This window comes from Corvus cornix, chromosome 20 (genome assembly GCF_000738735.6).
Source record: "Corvus cornix cornix isolate S_Up_H32 chromosome 20, ASM73873v5, whole genome shotgun sequence".
Taxonomy (NCBI): Eukaryota; Metazoa; Chordata; class Aves; order Passeriformes; family Corvidae; genus Corvus; species Corvus cornix.
The window spans coordinates 1601042-1618685 of record NC_046349.1 but is presented as its reverse complement, the minus strand read 5'-3'; the positions used below and the strand labels follow the sequence as shown (position 1 = coordinate 1618685).

Here is a 17644-nt window from a genome sequence, read left to right as displayed (position 1 = left end):
TTGACCTTTTGTCCTTTTCCCTGTAAATGTTTTGAGCCTGTCGTTAGTGGGAGTCCCTGCACTAGCCAAAGGTGCCAACCTCCAACTGACACAGGTGGCCTGTACACTCCAAAACCTCTGACTGCCACCCCCATAGGTGGTCTCCACACAGGAAAGAATTTCTTCCTCATGTTCAGGCAGAACTTCAGGCTTAAGGGTTTTTGCCCATTGCCTCTTGTCCCATTGCTGGGCACCACCGAGCAGGGCTGGGCTGCAGCCTCTTGGCACCCCTCTTTAGATATTCACACACGCCGATGAGGTAAATGCAGGACAACGCATGCCCAGAGGGACCCTGGGCTGCAGCCACAGACGAGGCGAGGCAGCCTCAGCAGGAGCAGGACCTGTGTGAGGCCCTGCCCAGCCCAGTGGGGAGCAGCGCCCGCAGAGGCACCTTGGCCCCTCTGCTCTGGGGCTGTGGCAGGGCTGGGGCTGCTGCGACTCCCCCCAGGGCTGCCGCCCACAGCAGAAGATGGAACGAGCCCTGCTGGGCCCAGCCCGAGTGATGGGGGAAAACAGCGGGAGCCGCTGCCTTCCTTAGGTCCCCAGCTGTTTCTTATCTCATCACCTGGGAAAGGACAGGCCCTTGATGGCAGCTGTGCTCTGGCATCCCAGCTTCCAGCCCGTTTAACCCCCCTGCAGTGGCACCGTTCCACCCACCGTGCCAGACCGGCCCTCGCTCACAGACCACCACTGCTGAGCAGCTGCATTACCCTGCCCCACGGAGGGTGGGAAAAAAAGGGAGAAAACTCAGAACAGCATTTGGGCCTCCACCTTTTCCCTGCCTCCCTCCTCTGGGCAGGCGAGACCCAAAGGCCACGTGGCAGAGCAGTGCCCAGATGGAGACGCTGCTGTCCACCCCCAGCACAGCGACAGCGAGTGCTCATGCAGAGCTTGTGCAGAGCTTCTGGGGCAGCTCGGTCTGAGGAGAAAGGGCCCTGCAAAACGGATCACAAGGCAAAGACATCATTGTCCTTCACACAAGGTGAAAGCTAGGCTGCCTCGAATGCTGTCCCTGACAGCAGAGCTTGCTGTACAAGACAAAAAATGCTGGTTACTCCTTATCTCCCTAGCTGATATTCCCTGTAAAATTGGGTCGCAGTGTGGCTGAGGCTGTAGAAGGGCAGAGCACGGGACAGGTTACAGCAGGGGAAAATGCACAGGTGCGGTTTGGCCTGGATTGGAGGAAGCACATGCAAGGCCTTAGGAGTAAACTTTTTATTGATAGAACAAGGGTGTGAGGTCTGTGTTTGCCGTCCGGGGGGTCTTCAGCTCTCCTGCCACACGCCTTGCTCGCCTCAGACCAGCTTTGGGTGCACTGATCTGTGCCGTGCTTTGGCCTGGGCAGGGGGCTTCGGACCCACCGGAGGGATGGAGTGTTGGGAAAACTGTGGGTCCAGGGAGGGGAGAGTGTCCTCAGCAGCACAGCTCTCCTCTCCACCTTGGGATGTGGCTGGGTTTGGGGATAGGTCATTGAAAATTCTCTTCAGGGGGTGGTGCAGGTATACACTTACAAATCTTCCTGAATACAGACTGAACGGCCTGTTTTGTTGTGCTTGTATCACTTATATCCGAAATGTTGACTGAGATTGCTGGACTCCCTTCTCTCACCAAACCCTCCTCCACCTCTTCCTCTTCCACCTCTTCCTCCTCCACCTCTTCCTCCTCCACCTTTTTCTCCACCACCTCTTCCTCTACCTTTTTCTCCTCCACCTCTTTGTCCTCCACCTCTTTCTCTTCCACTGCAGGATCCTCAGGCTCCAGGGTTTCAGCACAGCCAGTCCCTTCTGCAGGGAGCTCTGGCCCTAAGGGAGACAACTTTAGTCCCATGCTCACTTCCTGGCTTTGCTGTTTGGATGCTCCAGGGAATCCTGGCTGCATCTGTCTGTTGGAGACCTTACCCCTGGGAAGCTCGGCGTACTCGCAGCTGGAGTCTTCTTCAAACTGAGAAGCTACCATGGATTTCAAGAGGCAGTGAACACTCTCAATAACTTGTCTGGTGAGATTGTCAAGCAAAGCCTGCACACGAGCTCTGTCTGAGGAGGCTGTTTCAGCTTCCTTGGATTTGTCTGCTCGGGTGGCTCCTCCATCAACAGGCTGCTCCTTCCGCCTGGGTGCCCTCCCTTGCTCTGAAGCTTTGGACTCCAGACGGTTCCCCAAGTTCTCCAACACCATTGCTAGAAGCTCCTTGGCCACCATTTCCATTTCCTGATGGTGGTCTAGAGGTGTTTCTACAGGCTCTGTTCTCATGCAGCTGCTGAAAACTGTTCCTCTGATCCCCTGGGCAGCATTCCTTAAAAAGTTGACACGCTGATCCCGAGGGACCTTCAGTCTTGCAAACACTTTGTGTACAATGGCCTCAACCACGTCTTGCAGCTTCTGGGCTTCTACTGCAGTCAGTCGCTCAAAGACAGCTTTAAAGAGGCCGTCAGCAGTGTTGTCCGGCTTCCTCTGGGAGCCAGCGGCAGTGCTGGCATCGTCCTGGCCCAGCTCAGCTCTGGAGTAGGTTTGGCCCTCGTCAAAAGCTATTTTCCTCCTTCTGAATCTCCCCGATTTCAGGGGGGTCTCTCTGCTTTTCTGTGGATGTGGGCAAGAAGGTTTCTGTGGCTTCAGGTGCCGCTCTGCCTGGCAGGAAGTGTCAGTGGTTCCTGGCAGTTTGAGGCCAACCTTTAATTTGGCCAGGGGTGGCAGAAGCCATTCCTGAAAGATGACACCAGGCTGTGGCTCATGTTGTCTGGACAAGCGCTCGGCCCCTGCGTGCTGAGGCTTCCCGTGGGCCCAGGCCAGCACTCTGCTTCAGCCAGGCCACGAGGGCAGGAGAGGAGGGCTTCCCTCATCCCTGCGCGTGCCTGCACGTGGCCGTGCTGCCCGTGCCCAGCCCAGCGCCCTGCGCTGGCTCAGCTCCCAGCCGCTGAGTCCTTTCCCCACCACTGCGCCCGGCCCAGCAGCACAGCCCTCCTCTCTTCTGCACTGACCACGCCCCCCTCAAGGAACGCCCCAGCCCTGGGCACCGCCATCCCCGTGCCCCTGAACACCCCACTCTGCCTACCTCTTGCTGCCCCAAGATCTGTTCTGCCTCCAGCTTGAGCCTGGGTCAGGTAGTGCCTGTACTCATTGAAGTCCTTCACAGTGCAAACCACCTGTGGAGGGACGAGGGCAGAATCCCCCAAGCACTGTCAAGCCATGCAGATGGCCATCCCCAAAACAGCCCGGCCCCAGTGGGAGGGGAGCTGCCCCCAAGTCCTCCCCCCTGCCCCGGTGTCAGGGCCCCTGATGTTCCCCCAGCCAGGGCTGAGCAGGGCTCCTCACCCCAGCTCTGGGACTTGCCAGGGGGATGTTGTTGCTGCTTCTGCTCTCAGGGACACCAGCACATGGCCCTGCCCTCTGGCAGCAGCAGGCGGCTGCAGCAAGGGCTGTGGGAGCCCCACTTGAAGAGGGCTGTTCTTGATCAGCCTGATATCCAAACCTACCTTGTTGTCACAGGTGACGAAGCCCTGTCTCTTCAGCAACCGCAGGATGTCCTTGCGATTGTGGTAGTATCGAAGGTGGGGGTCATGCAGGCAGTTGTATTTCAGGCTGAATTGGTGCAAGTAGGGATCGTCCAGATTGAAAGAAAGACCTGGCACATGAATCTGTAAGAGCAATTTTTCGGAGTATGAAGGAGGCAGGTAAGAGCAGCAAAGTGGTGCCATGTGGTACTTGTGAAAAGCTGCCAGAACCAGTGAAGAGAACAAACAAATGCTTTTTCTCTGTGTTCCAGGGAGCCTGGAGCTTCCCTCTGCTGCCCAGCCCTTTTCGATTGAAAGGCTGCAGTTCCTGCTCTAGGTGGCCAAAAGAACTCCGCATGATGGGAACCCCATGAAAGCGAAGGGCTTTTCTACCTTTCTCTTCTTCCTTTACCTTTTCCCCCAGCTTGCCCCTGCAGAACACAGGCTTGGGTCTGGGTTTCACATGGATCTTGACTCCAAGTGGCAGGTCCAGCAGGAAAGAATCCATTTCACCCGAATCTCCTTCTCACAGGTGTGGTCTTCTGTGGCCAATCTGTGAAGACACAGACACTCAGGCACTAGCTCAGTATTCTGCATGGCAGGTGCAAGAGAGCACAGGCCCTAGAGCAGCCCCCCGAGCCCCAGGCTCCCTGGCTGAGCCCCTCTATCAGCCCTGCTCTCCTCCCCCCTAATTCCCAGTGCACTCAGCAGTGCCTCTGCCTTTTGGCAGGACACCAGCAGTGAGATGGAGCTCCACAGCTCATTCCAAGAGCTCTTGTGGTGCTGTGATGCTGAGCAGTGCTCCACAGATCCTTCCAGGAGCTCTCATGGTGCTGCAATCCCTAGCCGACTCCTCATGCTCCAGAGGTCTCCCAGCGATGGGGCATTGTTACATCACGGTGATGTCACATCACCGCATTGTCACATCACTGCGCTGGCATTGTGTCACATGGAAACCGCTCACCACACCCGGGGGGGAGGGGTGACCTCCTGGAGGCCCCTTTGGACAGCCCTGTGTGTTATTCATGAAATTATGGAGTTGGCTTTTGCATGATTGAATGTTTAGATTTTGTAGGTTTAATTAATTAAGATAATTAAAAATAATCATTTAAGTGGTTAAAAAGGGTTGATAATCGTTGTTGAACCTTGTTATTCCCTGTTAAAATTGTTTATGTCCCCTAGTTACATGTTTGATGGTGATTACTGTTCACATCTTTTTTGATTACCAGGTTTGGTGGTTAAGAATTAGTGATGAAGTTGTGTTGGTCAGGTCACTCCTTTTATTAAATCACTTGCTGATTACAATTTTTTTTTAACGGTAAACTTAATAATCCATTGTAAGTGTCTCCCTCCCCAGAGACTTCAAACCGTCCCCACAGGCAGCACCCCAGAGCTATCCCTGAGGGATTGCAACTTGACTCCTTGGCAACCGTGCATACAAATGAGAAGCCTTTCCCACCACAGAAGGAGATGACATCGCCCCTTCCCGCTGTCCCCTAGCAGCAGGGAGCCATTGGAGGAAAGACATTACCTCAGAGATCCCCTCCCCAATCATCTGAAGCCTTGAAGGCAGGACTGTGGGCGGTCTGTGGGTGTATCTGGGAGGGAACAGAGGATATAAAACCCCGATACAGACTGAAAATTTGTCCTTTCTCCTTGGATTAGCTGTTAGAGCGATGTGACGCTGGGACATTTGGTCCTGATCTCTATTTAGAGACCCTGTTAAAGAATTTTGGCCTCAGATTAGTTGAGGCCTACCCAGCATCGCTGGATTGCTGCATTGAGGCATATAGCCGGTTCGGCTTAGAGTTTTTGATATCTGCGCCTGGACTTTTTACCTTTTGTTTTAACTTTTTCTTTTCCACAATAAATCACTTGTTCTTGGACAACCACACCAAGAGTTGTTGGTTTTTTTTAACACAGTGTGGGCCACCCCCTCCATGTGACCCGGCTGCAAGAGCTCCTGTTCACAGGCCCCTTCCCCCCTCCCCTGTCCTGTCATTCTGTGAGGCAAAGTGTCCTTGACAGCAGGAAGGAATGGGAGGAATTGCCACACCAGAGATGCCCGGTTTGGGCTCTGCTTTTCCCCCTTTCCCTTTTTAGACCTTCTTCCCTATTGTAGCGGGCTGGGTTTGTAACTGGGCAGAAACACCAATTTAGTGTAGTGGTTTGGTCCAAAATACTCATTACTGTTTACCTTCTGTGAGATAAGAATTAGGAGAAACGCAAAGCAGGCACCAAACTTGAATGAATATAAAGAAATTTATTAACAGACCTAAAAGAAGAAGGAAAAAAAATTTATACCACACCTTCAGAACTCTTCTCCTCCCCCCACCTTCCTCCCTTCTCCCACTGACAATGTAAAAAGACAACCCTTGAGATGTTCAGTCTGTTTACCAGATGTTTAGCACTTGTTCAGATGTTTACCACTTCCATAATAACCTTGTTCAGTCCATTTAGGAAGAGGAGTCTTTTGCTCATGCTATGAACACATTATCACAACGAGACAGCCGCCCACTTCCAAATGACTTTGTTCAGTCCATTTAGGAAGAGGAGTCTCTCTGCTCACATGTGAGTCCCTTCCCCCAACTTGCAGCTTTTCCCACAACTGCTTTCGAGGGTCCGCTCTTGAAGCTTTTTGGGGTACAATTTTAAGGTCAAGCCGTTCAGAAACAAAAGTTCTCTTCACTCATCTCTGGGAGCATTTCATCTCTAAGAACAGAGACCCTTCTCCTTCCCTGGGAGCAAAGGGTCCTCCTCATCTTCATCTCTAGGACTATCTCTGGGAGCATCTCTAGGAACTGAGGTTTTCTCCTTTCCCATTTGGAGCCAAAGTCCTTATCGCTTCCATCTCTCCCTGTCCAAACTTCTCATGAAATTACAGCTGCGTCAGCATCTGCCTATCTCAGCGCAGGTGCTTTTGCTCACGAGTTGAACACTCCACCCCCCAGATCTTCATGAAATTACAACGGGATACTCTGATGTATCATAGCTTCACAACAGAATTTCAGCTTAAAGCATCTCCTCTTTCTCTTCCCTCACCCTCAGGTTTTCAGCTCTTCACAGCACTAAAAGGGTTAATCTCACCTAGGCCTTGCAGCTGGAATGTGGCTTATCACAGTGGAGGGGGGGGGAGCCAAGCCGCTCTGGCTGCCCACAGCAAGGCTTTGGGGGGGGAGGGGGGGTTCCGTGGGTGGATCAGGGCCCATCGGCTCCAGGATGGCCGTGGCCCGGCCCGGCCTGGCCCGAGCAGGGCCTGGGCCGGGCTCGCTGGCCCCCACACGGGGCCCACAGCCACCTGTCCCAGCACCGGAGACGAGAGAGAGAGGCTCTGCCTCGAAGTTTCCTATTCTTAAGTGTGCATCACAGAGGCGGTCACAACTCTAAGTGGCTTAAAGAATTGTCCATATTTGAACTGGCCATCTGATAGGTTCTGTCAGGTCATAGAGGAAGCTGTAAGAACAACATCACTTCCGAGACTCAGCTTGCTAACCTGTGACAGCCTGTCACTGTCAGCCACAGCAGAGGCTGTGAGAAAAGGCAAAGGCCAACTTTCCATTTCTCCCTGTCCTCAGAGCACCAGATTCACAGTGCATACAGACAACTTGTTTCAAAACTCACGTGGCTCACCAAGGGCGTCAGAAAAAGCACCTCACAACCAAGGCTAGCAGGAAGAGGCCAGCAGAAATCCATGCTGATGGTTGTCCAAGCCCTCATGTCCAATGGGCCAATGGATATTGGCATTTGGACACTGCTCCTGCCAATGGCCCTTGGATATTGGCCCTGCAGCCACCAGTAGGAACCAGTATAAACCAGCAACCACGTCCCTTCCAGCCCTAACGTATCCCTGCATCTGCCAGTATGGACCCATATAAACCAGTATTGATCAGAATAAATCAGCAACTACCCCCCTTCGAGCCCAAAAGCCCTCCTGCACCTACCAGTATGGCCCAGAATAAACCCATACAGACCGGGATGGCCCAGCAACCATGCCCTGTTACAGGCCTAAAACTAGCCTGTACTCAGAAACCAGTATGCACCAGTATCCATCCCCCTTTCCAGCTGTAAACCCCCTACAGCCACAAGTGTGGACCAGTCCATTCCAGAACTCACTTAGGGGTGCCTCGACCTCCAGAGGCAGGGGGGTGGTAGGGGTGTTAGGGGGAGCAGGAGCTCCTCTACCTGGGGAGGGGGAGTATAAACCAGTATAAACCAGTCCAGACTGGGGCAGGTGGGGAAAATTCAGAGTCACAAGGGGCCAGTGGCAGTGAGGCAGGGAGGGGCGGGAGTGATCAGCCGGGGAGGGGGAGAGGGGGAAGTGCCAGCCTCAGCCGGACCCCCCTCATTGATTGACAAGTGGGGAGCGGCTCCCGCCCAACCGGCGGGCGGGGAAAAGCGCCCTCAGTCATTGGCTGGGCGGGACAGGGGGCGGGGCGAGAGCTGTTCCCGCCTCAGCCGAACTCCCCTCAGTCATTGGCTGGGCGGGACAGGGGGCGGGGCGAGAGCTGTTCCCGCCTCAGCCGAACTCCCCTCAGTCATTGGCTGGGCGGGACAGGGGGCGGGGCGAGAGCTGTTCCCGCCTCAGCCGAACTCCCCTCAGTCATTGGCTGGGGGTGGACACGGGGCCAGGGAGGGAGGCAGCGGAGTGAAGCTGCCTTTGTGAAGGCCATGCAGTGCCACAAGAAAGAGAACAAACAAAAGGGTGCGTCCACAGCAGGGACAGGGAGAGGCAAGGAAACAAGCAGAGGACTCCAAAGTGCTGTCTGGGAACACGTGTCATGTTCCAGAGGAGCCCAAGGTTTTGCAGAGGCAGTGAAAGCCCACTTTACCTGCTCCTGATCCTGGGCTCGGCATTGCCTTCAGGCCTCTGTGTCTTCTTTTTTTCTGGTCTGCCAAACACTTCCTGAAATTCCAGGATGGTCTCTGAGACAGTTGACAACTGTGCCTCTTCTGCACCAACAGCCTGATGGGTATTCAGAGAGAGGATGATTCCATTTCTTTTCAAAAGTTGTACCTCAGAAATCTCCATCTCGGGAAGCATCCTTGAAGCTCCAGCAGTGCAGCTGCTCTTCAGCCCTCGGTACAAAACTCTGCTCAGTTCAGTCCATCACTCTACTCACCTGCTCAGCTCCTTTCCACACCAAATCTCAACCAGCCTGTGTTGGATCCCCTTGCGTGGGCACGGGTGAAGCAGTTCCCCATGCCCAGCTTTTGGCCTGGACCTGCATTTAAGGGAAATCTGCAGAGTCATTCAGTGTCAGTCGTTCAAGGCTTTCCATGAAAATATTTCACTGGAGCCAGAGAAAGAACTGCACACCCTTGCCTAAAGTCCTTCTCCAGCTATCTTCCCTACTAGTTCATTCTCATAGTGTGTTGGTGTAATAAATGAATCAGTTTCGGGGTGTTGATCGTTACTGTTTGGATAGGATATAAAAGAGGAGAGTTGAAAGTTGAATAAATGGGCATGTTAACTGAAGAGAGATTGCGAGTACGGGTGTAATGCTGGAATGTAACCACTGGATGGGGGTATAACAAGGACCAATGGGTTTAATCGAAGGAACTTTCCAGCACATTACCTCAATAGGGTACAAGGGATGAGGATGACGCCCTAGACTGTGATTGGAGAACGAGCCAACCAATGAAGTGGACTTGTTTGAAAATGATTGGTGAGGAATGCACGAAGGTATAGACCAACCAGTGAACAGGAAAGGGACCAATCAGCGCGAGGATTAAGAAACGCACCAGTCCGGTGGTACCAAAGACTGTAAAAGCCACCAGGTGCTCTGTACCGCGTCCTCCTGTGGAACTTGGGGTCCAAGGGAGCACCCAGTGGGTCTCACTGTCTTTTTTGTGTGCGTTGATTTATTCTGGCTTGCCACGTGGAGCCTGGGCTTATCCTGGGTTCCCGCTCTCAGCTGTTAATAAATAAACGAGTTGGCTTTTCTTTTTAAAAAAGTCTCAGCCTCGTTTACAACACAGGGGTTGCAGTAAAGACCCCGAGATGGATCTGACAGCTCCACGTCAGCTGGCAAAAACTGTGATTTTGCGAACATGTGGACGTCCCTGCAGGGAAATGCAGTGAAGTTTACAGAGCAGAAGTGCAGGTGCTCAGAGTGAACCATCTTTTTCGCCATGGTCCTTATATCCAAACTGTTGCCTGAGATTGCTGGATTCCCTTCTCTCACCAAGCTCTCCTTCACCATTGCAGGATCCTCAGGCTCCACGGTTTTGGCACAGCCAGTCCCTTCTGCATGGAGCTGTGGTCCTAAGGCAGGCAGCTTTACTCCTGTGCTTGATTCCTGGCTCTGTTCTTCAGATGCTCCAGGGAATCCTGGCTGCATCTGTCTGTTGGAGACCTTACCCCTGGGAAGCTCGGCGTACTCGCAGCTGGAGTCTTCTTCAAACTGAGAAGCTACCATGGATTTCAAGAGGCAGGAAACACTTTTATCAACTTGTCTGGTGAGATTGTCAAGCAAAGCCTGCACACGAGCTCTGTATGAGGAGGCTGTTTCAGCTTCCTTGGATTTGTCTGCTCGGGTGGCTCCTCCATCAACAGGCTGCTCCTTCCGCCTGGGTGCCCTCCCTTGCTCTGAAGCTTTGGACTCCAGACGGTTCCCCAAGTTCTCCAACACCATTGCTAGAAGCTCCTTGGCCACCATTTCCATTTCCTGATGGTGGTCTAGAGGTGTTTCTACAGGCTCTGTTCTCATGCAGCTGCTGAAAACTGTTCCTCTGATCCCCCGGGCAGTGTTCCTTGAAAACTGTGCACCCTGATCCCGAGGGACCTTCAGTCTTGCAAACACTTTGTGTACAATGGCCTCAACCACGTCTTGCAGCTTCTGGGCTTCTACTGCAGTCAGTCGCTCAAAGACAGCTTTAAAGAGGCCGTCAGCAGTGTTGTCCGGCTTCCTCTGGGAGCCAGCGGCAGTGCTGGCATCGTCCTGGCCCAGCTCAGCTCTGGAGTAGGTTTGGCCCTAGTCCAAGCTATTTTCCCTCTTCTGGATCTCCCCGATTTCAGGGGGGTCTCTCTGCTTTTCTGTGGATGTGGGCAAGAAGGTTTCTGTGGCTGCAGCTGCCACTCAGCCTGTTAGGTGGCCTCCCGTGGGCTCTGAGGACCCTGAGAAGGTGTCAGCATGTACTGACCAAAGGGGAAGCGGTACTTTAGCTCCACCTGGGTGCCAAAACACGCCAGTGCTAAAGCCGCTGTGTCAGGGCTCTGCAATCAGGTCTCTTGTTCTCCTGTTTATACACAAAGCGATAATGGATAACACATCACCAGTGTCCTGGTACTGGACTGGGCCAGAAAGGAGGGTATTGAGTGGATTTTTCACATATTACTATCCCAAGGGAAATGTGGTGCTGGAGTGTGCAAATGGTTTGTTAAAATACTGTCTGAAAGCACACAAAGCTGGATGAGATGAAAGGTTATCTCCTGTATGAGAAAAACAACGATAGGGACTGATGTGCAGGCCTGTATCTTGGGGTTTCCTGAGCTCCAAGTCTTTCAAATCAGATACAAAGAATAAAACTGAATCTTTTCAGGACAATCTGAAGGTGGGCCAGCCAATCATGGTCAAATTACCCCGAATTCTGATTGTACCTATGACTCTAACAGCTGTCCAAGAACCACTCTCCTGGGTGGCTACTGCCCCTAATGGCCACCAACACAGAATCGGTTCCAGATGGATATTGCCCATGTTCTAATTTCTGAAAATGAACCAATCTCTGGTGCATCTGCCAAGATATCTTAGTTTATTTTAGAGGTTAATGATTGCTGTTGGTCATCATGCTGCTGGTAACACCTGAAACACTGCCATGGATAGCAGTATCCTTCAAATGCCTCAGAGGCCACCCTAAGTGGGGGCTTGTGAGCACAATAGGTCTCGTGGGCCAGTTTATAACTGTCTAAAAGGATGTCCTTGTCTGCAGCTGGTAGATGGTCGTGCAACAGGCAGAAGTCCTTTGGAAGCCTGCAGAAAACACAACCAAAATAGAAACACAGAACATGGAACATCACTGGTCTCACCCTGAACCTAAACCACTATAAATCAAAAATTATAAAACCAGTTAAAACACCTTGTGACCTTGTGAGTGTGTCCTGGAGTGTGCAAGTGTGCCTAGCATACCCCTATCTAAATCAGCTGTCTAAATTAATTATCTAAAATAAATTAACTGTCAAAAACACTGTAAAATTGCCCCCAAACATCTCACTGCTTGGACTCTAAGTAGTCAAATCAGTTGGACAACAACAAATATTGTCTAATACCACTTGGTCCTTAAAGAGAGCAGAAATGTCCATGCAAACCGAGGTGACAGCTACCAGACCAAAGTGTTCGCTTTTCATAGGTACCTCTTCTCCTGGAGGGTGTTCCTGGCAGAATGAGAGGACAACTTCACCTTAGAAGGGATGTAACTGGTACATTAAGAACCTGGAAGGGGATATTAAACACCACCGATTTTGAAACCCTGGCTAATAAATTAGGCACAAACATTAGTGATTTGAGTACTACAGAGCAACCTTTAAAGTCCTCCTGATGCACTTCAGGAAACACCCAGTGGTCTGCTTCGACTCTCTTTTCCATCTCAGGAAAATAGCAGGATCCTAATCAGCAGTGACTGGCTGATGCTTTGGGAATTGTTCCAAGCACTGTGTCTCCAGCACTAACTGTATCCGAGCTCACCCACAGCTACCGTCTGCCACCACCGTGATAATCAGAGAAGGAGAAAATGAATTTTTACCCATTGAAATTTGAAAGATAATTTGGGACAATGCATTGGCTGTAAGAAAAAATCACACATACATGTGGCAAACAGTTGATGTAAATGCCTGCATGGTGAGAGAGGGATTTATATGTGAAAGTAACCCGCTGAAAGTCCAGAACAAAGGGTCTGTCACATTGAAATATACTCCAACAATGATCCTTAATCCATCCTGGTATAGATAGGACAATATCTATGTTTTCAGAACCCCCTGTGACAACTTAACAGTAGATAACACATCCAGTTTGCCAATCACTCAAAAGTAGGTATTTGTAACTTTACTAACATAGCAGGATGTATTTCAACTATTACCTACTAGAAGCTGTGTTACAGAACCTCCACATCAACTTTTCTCCAACACCAGTTGGAATGGACATTATCCTGGACAAAAAACTGTTGGAACATCCTGGCCTGCACAAACTGCTACAACAGCTGAAGAAGAAAAGTCAGAAGACACTGATCAGTGTCCATCACAATAAGAAAAAGGCACATCATGTCCTAGAACATATGAAGAGGGATGGAGCAAATCACTGGTGGGAAAACTTTCTTGGCTGGTCCCCAACTGCCACAGGCTTTTTCAACTTAAGGCTACATCCTGCAGTTGTGGTACTGGCACTAGCTGGGATTGGGTTTGTGTCAATAACTGCAGTGTACGTAAGAGTGTGGTACCTAATCCAGCAATCAAGAAAATGAACTCATCCAGAAATACAGAGTTTGAAGGAAGGAAAAGCAATGTGTTTGTTTTGCCAGAACCAGATGCTGTGTTTTATTTCATAGATATTGCTAAGTTTTAACATTTTGATATAAGAACTAACACCTTTTAAGTCATGTGGGTTAAGGTAAATGACAAAACATAGGAGACTGATGTTTCTGAACACATTTGCCCATACTCTTTACATACACCATGGACACTTCCACAGCAGAGACAGAAAAGGTACCTGCACGACCACTCCAGGAGGCAAAGACTGTCTACACTCATGGGGTGGGTGTAGCAGGATGCTCTGCTTGAGCTGGCCTAGAGCAGCTTGAACTTTGTCTTACTTACAAATTATCAGGGATGGACTCAGCAAGGAGGCTCTGCTGGTTTTAGTGCTGAAGGGTGCTGAGACCAAGGACCTGGAATTAGACCCAAAATAGCACAAAATTAGACAGGTGCTTCCTGACTGAGGCTGGCATCAGCAGGAGCCTGCAGGCTGAGAGAAGGGAGAGTCACGAGTGTCAAGTAGAAGAAATGAAAGAGCTGATAACATCTTTTTCAGCAATATTTTGCTGAGCCGGTGTATTGGGTTGAACCTGAGTTGATGGACAGTCTTTTAGACCAATGACGCTTCTCACAATTTACATATTTAAACCGCACAGAAAGGCGGGACTTCCCCTTTTTGTCGGAGCTCGCCTGCTGGAAGGTGGGGGGGCTCCGAGCCTCCCGGCCCCGCTGGGCTGGGCCGGGGCCACTGCCCCTTCCCCCCTTCCCAACACTGCGGCACGGACTCTGGGTCACTGCGGGGGGACTGTCCCAGAGCTGCAGGCATCTAAAACCACCATGGACTGCTCACAGCTAAACCCATCCAGCGCGGCTTCTGGGGACAGGCGGGTCCCTCTCCTCTCCATGCGGAGCCGACGGAGCCAGCGGGAGCCGGCAGAGCCTCCTGTCTGCAGCCAGCACACTTCGTGCTGAACTGAAGAAGACACCACACAGCCAGCAGCACAAAGGGAGCGAGGCTTTCTCCACCATAAAGCCTGAACAAGAATGCTCGTCAGCATGGCAGCTTCAGAGTCAGAGAGAAAGAGAAAGTGAGTGACGTGAGACGAAGCTGAACATGGCAATGGGAGAAAAGGGGGTGGTGCCGCAATTCTCGCACGTAGCTTAAAAACCTTCTTGCATGCCATGGTAAGAAACTGTAATACCACAAACTGTTTGTCTCTTTAATCCATTTAAAGAACATGGGGGGATGGAGAATCCTCGTGTGGCCTGTGAAGATTGTGAAGAGTGCCTATGCCAGGCTATATAGAAGTAGTAAGAGGCTGTTAGAGACTTGTGGCGAAGAAAAGCCTTTGTGTGCAGGCCAAAATAACTTATCCTTAAAAAGATTAATAACCCCATGTGATGGCCCATGTTTTGCAGTGTGAAGGAACTGTGAGATTTTTCATGGGAGAGATGTTTTACACACAGCAGATTGATTGTTTCTGGGCGGGTCTGCTGTTAGTAGCAGATTGGGAACCACATGCAACTGAAGAAAAACCCTTTTTTCCTTAAGCATAAGAGAGAAGACTTTTCAAGAACTGGAACACTGACTAACATCCCATGTTCTGTTATCCTTTGTGCAAGCTGGGTAAAAGGAGAGAAGTGCTGGAAGCGGGGGGGGGGGATTTGCTTTAATTTCTTGTTATTTTCTCTTTACTTTTAATTCTATTAGTAATAAAACTCTTTCATTGTACTGCAACTGTTTAAGGTTTGTGCCTGCTTTGCTTTTCTCCTAATTCTTACCTCACAGAAGGAAAATAAGTAAGTAATGAATATTTTGAACCAAAACCACTACACTTAATTGGTGTTTCTGCCTGGTTTCGAACTCAACCCGCTACAGCCGGCATGACAACACCTGAATTAAAATTGTGTCTGACTGACTGTCAATCACTTTATACTGTTACAGACCAATCCCACATTTTCCTAGCAAGGATTTCTTGCCTGCCTCCCTAAGGTGTGTGAAAATCCTTCCCTTGGGAGGAGACATCCCTCAAGGATACAGCTCGAGGCTGGGTGAAAGAAATTGCCCATGGTCACTGGAATGAGTGAATAACATCAATCTATTTGAAAAGATAGCTCTAATATAACTGATTTAATAAGAAGGGCACTATATTAGCTATTCTATTGTGTAGTAAATAATTCCAATTAAAGCCTTCCGTCCTTTTGTCCTTTTCCTTGTAGATGTGTTGAGCCTTTCATTAGTGGGAGTCCCTGCACTAGCCAAAGATGCCAACCTCCAACTGACACAGGTGGTCTGTACACTCGAAAACCTCTGACTGCCACCCCCACTTGGATTGTATTACTCCAAGAGGGAGAACATTTGAACACAGAAGCAGTCTTGGAAAATGGAACAGCTGGAGATTGCTCCAGGTCAGCCACAGGGGGGAAGATTTGGATGAACTTTGCTGTTTCAGTCTTACAAATAACAATAGACCAATAGAAGCCAAATTCTGAAATTTCAAGCTTTAGTACAACTGTAATAAAAACAGGACCTGAAAGAGATAGACTGGTGGAACAGCCTGTCAAATCTATTTCCTTCTATTACCTCAATATTGAAACAATTTCTGAGTTTGGTATTAAAGAGGCTCACATTTTTATTTATCATAGAGATCGCAGTCTTACTCAAGATTGAGTCCTTCTTAAGTAGGGCCAACAGGTCTGTTATAAATAAAGGGGTTTTCATAGACTGATTGAGTGGTTAATAATGTTAACGAGTTACCTAAGTTAGATAGTGCTGAGTATAGTAATTTGTTAATTGAAACGTTGTATTAATTACCAAATGATATGCGATGATGTACAGGTATAATACTTTTATGTCACCATCAGGGCGTGTACATGGGTTTGTTCCATGGGAAGGGTTCACTAGAACCTTCCAACAGGACATTGTGATTACATCATCCTAAACGTGGATTGGAGGACAAGATGAGCCAATGAGATGGACTCCTGATCAAATGAGCCAGTGACATCACGGATCAAGAAAAGGACCAATCCCATTTCAGGACAAGTTATAAGAACTTTCCTGGTGCCTAGCACCAGGTCCTCCTGCTGTGTACCTGGCGGTAGGAGCACCCGGCATAGCGCGCACTGTGCTAGACTCTGCTTCATTGTTCGGTTCACTGAGCTTATCTCAGGTTCCCATTTCCAGTTGTTATTAATAAACCAGTTAAAATTTCAGCAGAGTCAGACCATTACGTCTGATAGGTCTTGCTCAAGTTCATGGATACAAATATGATTCTGCTCTGATTTAAAGTGTGCAGGGCACGTTGTGTGCGAAGAAACTGCAATCTAAAGGTGACTTTGCAGACACGAGCAAGAGAACTTGACTGACAGCAACCTGCCTGTGTAAGGGATTCTGTTCTTAGAACTGTGAGAGATAAAATAATGTTTTGCTTGAGCCATTGTTTCAGCCATAAGAAGGTACACTTATGTGACATAGGCAAAGATGTAGCTAGTACGGGACTAGGCCTTGTGAGCGTGGGGCAGGAGGAAAAGGAGAGTGAACCAATGCTTGTCACTAGGGAGAGAAAGGGGAGAGGAAAGGAGGTGTTGGTTTGAGCCCGGTAGGCAGCTGGAAAGAATGTGAGTTATTGAGTACCCAGCCAATGGGAAAGAGGACAGGGACCCCCACCAGCTGGGGAAGAGCATAAAAGTGTGTGCATTTTAGGGGGAGGTGTGCCTCCTCAGTGGGATGCATCCAGCTCAGCTGACTTGTTTATATTAATAAATAGTTTTGCTTTGATGTCCTCATTCAGTTTTATCAGTGACCGTGTATTTCTCACAGAACAAAACACATCAAATTGCCTGAAAACAGCAAAGTTTCAACAAAACTGTGCAAACTTAGCGAGTATTTCTTGTGCCTGATTTCACTTGCTTGGCAACATCTTCCATGTAATACCTTCAGGGCAGGGCCAGCAGCCACACACTGGCCTCACAGTCCCACAGCTCCCCAGGCGGGGATGAGGGGCTGAGGATACCACTGGGCTCCTGCTCCCACAGAATCCCTGGATGGGTCAGCTGGACAGGATGACAGTGGCTCATCTGGTCTGTTAGAAATGAACTAACTTTTAGATACAATTAAATGGGGACAAAGTAGTGGAAGCAAAACAAAACTGCTTATTAGTGATGATTCAGTTGAGCCAAGTGTATCCCTCTCTCCTGAGGGCCAGACACACACCCACTCCAAAAAAATGGCTACCTTTTATAACTTTTCCTGGCCGGGGCAGTTTCCTGTCCCCTTTCCCATTGGCTGGGTACTCGGGAACTTACATTCTCTCCTGACCGCCTACTTTTCTGTCCCCTCCCCTCTCACGCTACTTCCATTTTGGTCAGGTCTTCAACCCTGCCCCTCTCCTAGCTCACAGCAACACCCAAGAAACCCACCAGAACAAATCCAAACCACAAACAACACCACATAGAACCAACAACTTTCATTATTTAAGTTAATAACCTTTTGGCTTCAGCAAAATATCACCTCATCTCTCACAATCCACCCTTTCCTTTTATTATCCTTTTTTGCTGAAGGCCTTGAATTATCCTGTCTGGCCAGCATAAACTGACTCGTTTTGCCAAGTAGTTATAAATAAGATTAATCAGTCTTTTATTAGGTTGGTGTTAAATT

General features: G+C 49.8%; 1 protein-coding gene and 1 long non-coding RNA gene across 2 annotated transcripts; one reads left to right on the top strand and one right to left on the bottom strand.

The window, feature by feature from the left end:
• Positions 1-1028: 1028 nt before the first annotated feature.
• Positions 1029-10189, bottom strand: LOC109950930. Its single transcript, XM_039563634.1, has 6 exons — positions 9710-10189; positions 3507-3668; positions 3086-3176; positions 1938-2789; positions 1648-1841; positions 1029-1067 (listed from the first exon to the last, which is right to left on the bottom strand). Exons 1-6 carry the CDS (start codon positions 10187-10189, stop codon positions 1029-1031), a joined length of 1818 nt encoding a protein of 605 aa, XP_039419568.1.
• A 3815-nt stretch (positions 10190-14004) lies between these two features.
• LOC120411086 lies at positions 14005-16200 on the top strand. Its single transcript, XR_005603503.1, has 2 exons — positions 14005-14172; positions 15208-16200. It is a non-coding gene; the product is annotated as an uncharacterized LOC120411086 (long non-coding RNA).
• The last annotated feature ends 1444 nt before the right edge of the window (positions 16201-17644 follow it).